At 49.3% G+C, this 7,442-nt stretch overlaps 1 protein-coding gene across 1 annotated transcript; it reads left to right on the forward strand.

The window, feature by feature from the left end:
- Positions 1-2,950: 2,950 nt before the first annotated feature.
- On the forward strand, positions 2,951-7,240 carry TMEM275 (transmembrane protein 275). Its single transcript, XM_075097708.1, has one exon. The coding sequence runs from the start codon at positions 3,032-3,034 to the stop codon at positions 3,578-3,580; it is 549 nt and encodes a 182-aa protein (XP_074953809.1). The 5' UTR covers positions 2,951-3,031; the 3' UTR covers positions 3,581-7,240.
- Positions 7,241-7,442: the final 202 nt, after the last annotated feature.

Consider the following 7,442-nt stretch of genomic DNA (forward strand, 5'->3'; position numbering starts at 1 on the left):
CTGCCATTGCCTGACCAGTCTCTTGGCACAAAATGGGAGCTGTCTGCCTGTCCTAGGGTGACCCAAGGAGCAGCTGGTACATCCTCCAGTCAAGTTGCAGGGTGAGAGGCCTCCCTCCTTATGTGCCACATCCCTATTTCTGTACTGTAGATCTGGTCCCCTCTCTGTCCAGGAAGCGACCATGAATGCCTGGGAAGCTGATGGTGACTGTACCTGCCCTGAGCCCAGCTGAATTATTCTCTCATGTCATTTATCCTTCCGAAGTGGATCTGTGGTTCTCTTTTGCCCACTGGGGTGAGCTGTTCTTGGATGGACTGCCCTGATTTATCATTGCCAATGGTGCCTGAATAAGCTATCTTGTCCCCCTCCTCCCCTGTTACAGCCTGGGGAGGTCCAGTGAGGATTTTGCCCAAGCTTAACACCCCTATGCTCATGGGGGTGTAATGATGAACAAAAATTACCAGGCAGAGAAAATGATCTACTAGGGACCATGCTGGGTGATATCGCTGCAGCCTTGAAAGCAGCCAGAAACCAGCATGGTCTCTTTGGCGTGGCTACAGGTGACTGCTGGTCTCTGCCTTGCCTAGGAGCAGAGGCATCTGGCTTGTTTGTGCATCCTGCTAGAGCCCAGCAGCTGTGGTAGCTGCCTGGCTTTCCCAGGAGCAGGAATTCTTGCTGGGTGGAGCAGGTGAGTGCTGAGGAGTCGGGAGGGAGAAAGCTTGTGGAGTGAATCTGTGATAGGATTTAACCACGAGGAGCCACGTAGTTCCCTGCTGAGCGCTTTGCAGTGGGAAGATGTAGGGAAAACTGTGTGGAAGAGCCATGCTGGGGTATCTACAGCCTCTGTGTGCCAAAGATTCAGACTGGCATCTATAAAGCCTGGGCTGAGAACAGTGTGTGTGTGTGCACACACATGTCTTTGACCAGAAGTTGTTTTGCTGCTGGCCCAGAGCTGGTGAAGGAGGCAGAATCAGGGCTCCAACTTACATCAATGTGCCAAGGGTTCCCAGGCAGAACAAAAACACACTGCTGGAGAAATAAGCATATGTGTTAGCCTGGCTAATGGAGAAAATGCCCTTTCTCTCTCATGTGGTCTCAGTTCTCCTGAAAAATCTGCCTGCGGAGAGACTCCTCCCAGCCAGGCATCCCTAGATGAGGAAGGATTTAATCCTTCACTGTGCCTGTCCCCGTCAGCTCCTGCTGATATCTCTCTGAATAGGAACTTCACTGAAAGTTCACTGCTGCACTTCATGCAGGTCTAAACAAAAGCCAAAGCCAGGGAAATGAGATATGACATGGGCTAGAGCAGCAGAGAGCTTTGCCTCAGCTGGAGGTGTGGGCAAATTTTATAACCTAGGAAGCATGTTGAAAATGCCTGGCTGATCCCACTTGCACGTTTCAGGGTGATGGGTGATTTTTTTTTTTAAATTATTATTTTTTTTTAATTTAGTGGCTGCAGAGTATTAATAGCACAACAGTGATTCTTCGCTCTTGCAGCAAAAACCTGTGTGGTATCAGTTTTCCCCTGGCAACCCTTTTGAAAGTGACTTGACAGCAGAGGAGGGAAGAAGCTAGGGAACCAGGCAGGGGACTAGGAGAGAGCAGACTGCTATTGTTTGCAATCAGGCTGGGAAGAAAAATGCTCTCCTGCCTGTAAAATCAAAGGCATCACCAGCAAACTGCTGGCAATTTGGCTTCTGGCAATTTGGCTTCCCAGCAAAATACAGTGAACACAAAGCCAACTCTTATCACATGCAATAATCTCCTCCACAGAGAAGCTGCTGTTGTCAGTCAGGGCTATGTGTTCCTGCCTTAGGTCCTAGGCAGGTCCCCATGCAGGCTCTTTTCCAGCTTCATCATCTCAGTTTCCATGAGCGTTCATCCAGGAGCTGGTGTTGCTTGTGCATGAACCTTGTACAAGTTTGGCTTTACAGTTGCTGAGGCAAAGAAGCTTCCGTACCCCTTTCTATGGGATCTCCTGTGATCACACCGAATGTGGTGTGCTGCATGGTAGAAAGCATGGTCCAGCAGGCAGAACACCCACACTTGCTCCATTTCATCATCTACTTCTGTGATTGACAGCAGGTCAGTCAGTATCTCTGGATGGAGTTTGTCTCACTGGGCATCCAACTGTTAACTGCTCAAGTCATCTGCAAGGTTCCCCCTCTCTAGTCAGCTAAGCCTCCCCATTGTGGACATCTTTTTGGGATGCTCTGGGTCATCTTCTGGGACTTTTTATTCTCCACTGGCTAAAAGGCAATGTGAATGACTCGTTTCAATTACTGGACAACTGAGACATGAAGCAAAGAGTGCCACTTTCTGTTACAATTTGGGACCTTTACCTATCCAAGAATATATCACACTCACATTGCAGAGAGATGTTCAGAGCAGTCCTGGGGTTTGTTGTTATTTTGGGCAAGTGTTGTGTGGGTGATGACAAACACTGTGAGACCAGCTGCTGCCCAAATGGTCAGCAGGACATATAGCCTGTCCTGAAGAACCCGTGTTTTAAGGGAAGGGTGGATGGAGTAGAGGGAGTGTCAAGGGGTGTGTGCAGCAGGTCTCACGCCCATGTGAGAAACAGCTGAGCTCATGATACTGTTCTGCCTGTCCAGCCACGCTGCTGCAAAGCTGCACTGTGGTTCAGACTCTAGGCAGGGTCAAGCACAGGCTCTGGGCCATTGCATGCTCAGATTCACTTAAGTGTCATCCATCTGGATGGCAAAGGGCATTGCGCACACTGGGTTCAGTGCTCCAGCCTGAGGCTGACTGCGTGTGGCCACCCTGGACAGGGAGAGCCCAGACTTGAGAGCTGGCTTGGATTTGTACTTAATTGTCAGTACCAGCAAACCTGGCGAAAATGCTGGTCACTGTGCATGGTGGTGGAAGGGTGCCTTTGGTTCATTGCTTTAAGAGCTGCATGCTTTTCTGTTCCTCTCCAGGGATTTCAAGGCAGCAGGAGACCAGAGCTAGCCTTCTCAACAGTGTACATCCCGTGAGGACTGAAGTGACCTCTGAGACTCATCTCAACATGTTCAGTGAAAAAGGCAGCGCCTCTTTGTCCCAGAAGCCCATCCAGAAAAAGACACGACCTCAGGGCCTCCCCTCCCCTGCTCTCTGCTGCGCTTGTGGACTTTGCATCATGCTAGCAGGGATCAACATCACTTTAGTGGGAGCATTTGCCTTTGGGACCTTCCTCCCCGTCAACAACCCTCCCATCATCATTGGACCCATCTTGCTGGTGGTGGCCTTCACATTCTTTGGTGCCTGCTGCATCTGCAGCCGGAGGCCCCCAGCTCACGGGGCCAGGAAATCCAAACCAGGTTCCAACATTGGGCTCATTAAGCCTGGCAACACAGCCTTTGAGATTGAAACTAGTGAGCACACGGTGCAAGATACCACTGCTGTTCAGCTGAGCCCCACAAATTCCCCCATCTCCTCGAAAAAATCCACACCGGTTCATGAGAACGCGAAGACTTGCAAGCTCTTCACCATGGAAGGCAATGGGCCGGGTGCCAAGTACACCACAGGAGGAGAGGCAATACAGCTCAATCTGCCCAGGGACCTGGCCGCATCCTAAAGCCAGGCAGAGCTTTTGTTAGCAGCCAGCCAGATGCTGCAACGGGTGGGCTGGAAATCTGTCATGTTCCATTGGTCAGAGGTGTGGGGAAGGTGCTTGTGAAAAGCCAGCAGACAGACAGGTCTCTCTGAATCAATTTAAGGGAGGTGGATGCAACAGCAGAAAATTTCCGGATTTTTGCTGAAAGGAACACACCCATTATATGGCTTTAAAAAGAAAATTGATAATGATGTTACTGTGAAAGGATGACTCTCAGTTTCTGGGAGTAGACTGGCTTTTTGGGGGGGAGCAGATAGGAAGAGGGGAATCAATTAATTTGTCTAGCATAACATGGAAATATGATGGTTGGAAGGAGGGGCTACATGGGGCTGACAAATGACAGCTCTTTCTTCTGAGAAGTGAAGCAATTCTTGGACGTAAAAGAAGCAGGAATGCAGTAAATTACAGCTTGCTGCCACTCAGTCGCAAGATTTCAGCATTTTTAGTGCCAGGCTTTGGCAGTAGGGACAAAACTGTTTGCTATTGAAAAACCAGTGTGAAACAATCACCCCTCCATTGAAAATCCTTGCCCTGTCTTGCCTTCATTTGGGTGACTTTAACACCCATTCTAAGAGACCATGAATCACAAGGATCGCAGATAGAACTGGTATTTTCCTCTTATTTTAATCAGGTTGGGCTGCAGCTGTGCTGCTCAGTCTAATGTGTATCTTGGAAGGACAGCCACACTGAATCCTTCAAGACAAGCTCTTGGAGTAACCAGAGGTTGGCAGAAGCCTGCAATGAAATCTTTGGGCAATGATTATGTACTGAGTGCTAGGCAGCTTCCTTTCCATCTTTTTGTGGAAGGCTGGCCTGGGACCCACATCAGCTTGGGGCAGGGGGAAAATAACTATATGGGCTTCAGTATAGCTGTGCTGGAAAGTGGTGACTGTACCTCCTTCCCTGAAGTGGCTGTGAGATCCATTACGCAGAGCGAGCAATCAGGAGTGGATGGATCTCCTTGCTGCAGGAAACTGGCTGCTCAGTGTGCTTATGGCCTTGCAAAGCAATGGGATGAGTTTGCAGAAGAGAATGTATCAGGAGCTGTTCAACACAAAGACACTGCCTCTGCCTCAGAAAGGCCCTCATCTGATGGATTATAGGGCCAAAGACTTTGCGTTCTTCCCTGGGTGACCCCGACTGGGCCGATGGTGCTGTGCTAATGGGCCTTTGCTCTGACTCCTGTAGGGGCTGTTGACATATTTTATAAGATATGGGGTCAGTGTGGGGAAGGACAGCTGTGCTAGGCAGTGCCAGTATGTGGGGAGGCAGCAGTAGGAGAGTGGATTCTGAGTAGGAATGGCTACACAGGTTCCCTGTTTATGGAAATACCATATGTGAAATGGGGCTTTTGAGACTTTGAGTGACGAGGAAGTCATAAGGACACAAAAGTGACCATACCAGATCATTCTGAAGGCCCAGCTAGCCTAGCAACCCATTTCTGACAAGTCCAAGAACAAAGTCTGGAGAAGAGCATAAAGACAGGGCAAAACCAGTGTGTTGCTTGCCCAAAATGCTCTCCCCGCTACCAATGCACTATTGCTTAGGGGCTTCCTGAGCTGGAAGTGGTATCTGTATTTGGTAGCCCTGAACTGATTTCTTCTTCATGAAATAATCCATTTGCACCTTGAATGTCTGTCAACTTTCATAATTTGTGATCCTGCAGCAAAGAGTTGCACTGTTTAATAAGAATCCATAAAATTCCTTATCCTTAGCTTATTTTCATCTTGCACCTTACTGATTCCCTTTAATGACCCAAGTTCCCAGGGCCAACAAACAGCCCATGCTCCCCCCACCATCCCCAGGTTTTCTGGGGCCTTTGTCATGTTTTCTTCAGTCATCTCTTGTCTACAAGAGATGTGAAGTACCTTAGGAAAGAGGTGATTGAAGGAAACACGACAGGCTGAAGGGGAAACACTGGAAGAGAAGGAGAGGCTAAGTCTCCCTGGGCCATCAGCAGACCTCTGCATGGCCAGGCTGTGAGGGCTATGTGGTTGGTGTGCTGGGTTAAGTGATGGCATGTGGGATCATGGGAGAGCTCGAGAGAAGAGCCACGGTGCTGTACAGTCCATGCGTGGGGTGTCCTGGTTGCTCTGGGGAGCCACTGTGCAGCCGATGGCCCCTTCGTGAGCTTGGGTAGGATGAGATTGAATTTCATTCCTTGATGAGAGGGCATCAAACACTCCATCTTCATGTGGGTCCTCCTTGTGTGCTGCAACAGTTTGCTGCCTTGAACATCTCCTTCTACATCAAGGCATTAGAATAGTTGGATTGTAGCAGGGCTGGTCTACCGGCTAGGAGGGGCAGAAGCCGGCTCAGGAAAAGGATGTTTGTATTGGCCTGGGAAGATATGGGATCAAGTCTTTGGTACAACCTCCAGGTCCTGGGTAAATCATTTAATTGTGCTACTGCTCAGCTCCCTGCCTGTGTGGGAGGGAAACTACCTACTCCCAACTCCACTTACAGCTGCTTTAAAGATGAACATATTGCCAGCAGCAGGGTTGGTATTAGCACACCTGAGTCTGGAGACTGCTTGAAAGTGGATGAGTTTTTAAGGTCTGATCTCTGCATGATCTCCTTTAGAGCTTATTTTCATGGGTGAGCTCTGCCTCCAGTGCCAGCTGCCCTTTGGCATGCAGGAATGGCTGTACTGAACAAAAGGCTCCTGTGATTTTTGCTGGGCGGTGAATGCTGCATCAATTAAACAGAATAGCTTGCTGATGTAGGTTTGACTCCCAGGTTGTTGGCTCACCAGCCTTTTGGAATAGCACACAACAGGCTGGAAATACTTTAGTGGCGTTGCCCACGTGAATATGGTTACTGCAGCACTTTTCTTTGAGCACTTGGAGCCAAAAAATAGTAAAGTCAAGTGGTAACCGTACAACTCCTTCCTCTACTCACTGAAGGCTTGAAAATCAAGTCTGGAGTGTGTGTACTGGAATCACTTCTTACCACAGCTGCACCGTGAAATGCTACCGGTGATGGATAATACAATGGCAGATCCCATAGAGGTTGAAGGCGAAGGCCCCTTGGTCAGGAATGGGGGCAGAAGCAGGACTTTGAGGGTCAGCTAGGAGTTTAGTGTCATCCACACTTGTGTTGTGGCATCACAGCCAGCACCATACAAGGATCCCCAACACAGCCCAGGGTCCTGGCACGCCCTGTGCTGCGCACGCAGTTTGCCGTAAAGCCGTTGGTGCTCTGGGAGCTGATGCCCTTGGGACACAGGAGATGACCACCAGCAGAGATGGCACCTGGGGAAGCAGAGGTGTAGGACCAGCGTGGTGCTGATCGCCTGGTGTGGTGGATCTATACACGAAGTTGTGAAACCAACTGCCTGCCTGTGTACAGGTGGGAATGGGAACATCTGCTGCCTTCCAAAGCATGAATGCCCTGCTTTTGCCTTTTTCTGTCTTTCTGGATTTCCATGTCTGTCTGTCTGTCCACCTCCGTGATCGGTCGTGACTAATGTTGTGAATCTCATGCCTCCTTGTGCAGTGGGAGACAGGGAATTTTCTTGTGCTCCAAGTCAGAGTTTCTGGTGTTAGCCTTTTTCTAAATTACTATTTACATGTGTGCAATGTGGAATTTGGAAAAGACAGACCCATTAAAATAATTGCACTCCATAAGCATTTGGCCCGCCTTCTCTTTCACTCTACCAACCACCTTCTGCCTTACCTTGGGACTGTGTGTGCCCCAAGGCTGTCTGTATTATTTTGCCTTGTGCTCCTCACCCTTCTGCTTGATTTTCTAGACAGTGCAACTAGCTGCAAGAAAAAAGCATCCCTAAGAGTTCTTGTTGCCTCTTGAATGCCATTGCTCC

The sequence above is a fragment of the Phalacrocorax aristotelis genome, chromosome 6 (genome assembly GCF_949628215.1).
Source record: "Phalacrocorax aristotelis chromosome 6, bGulAri2.1, whole genome shotgun sequence".
Lineage (NCBI taxonomy): Eukaryota > Metazoa > Chordata > Aves > Suliformes > Phalacrocoracidae > Phalacrocorax > Phalacrocorax aristotelis.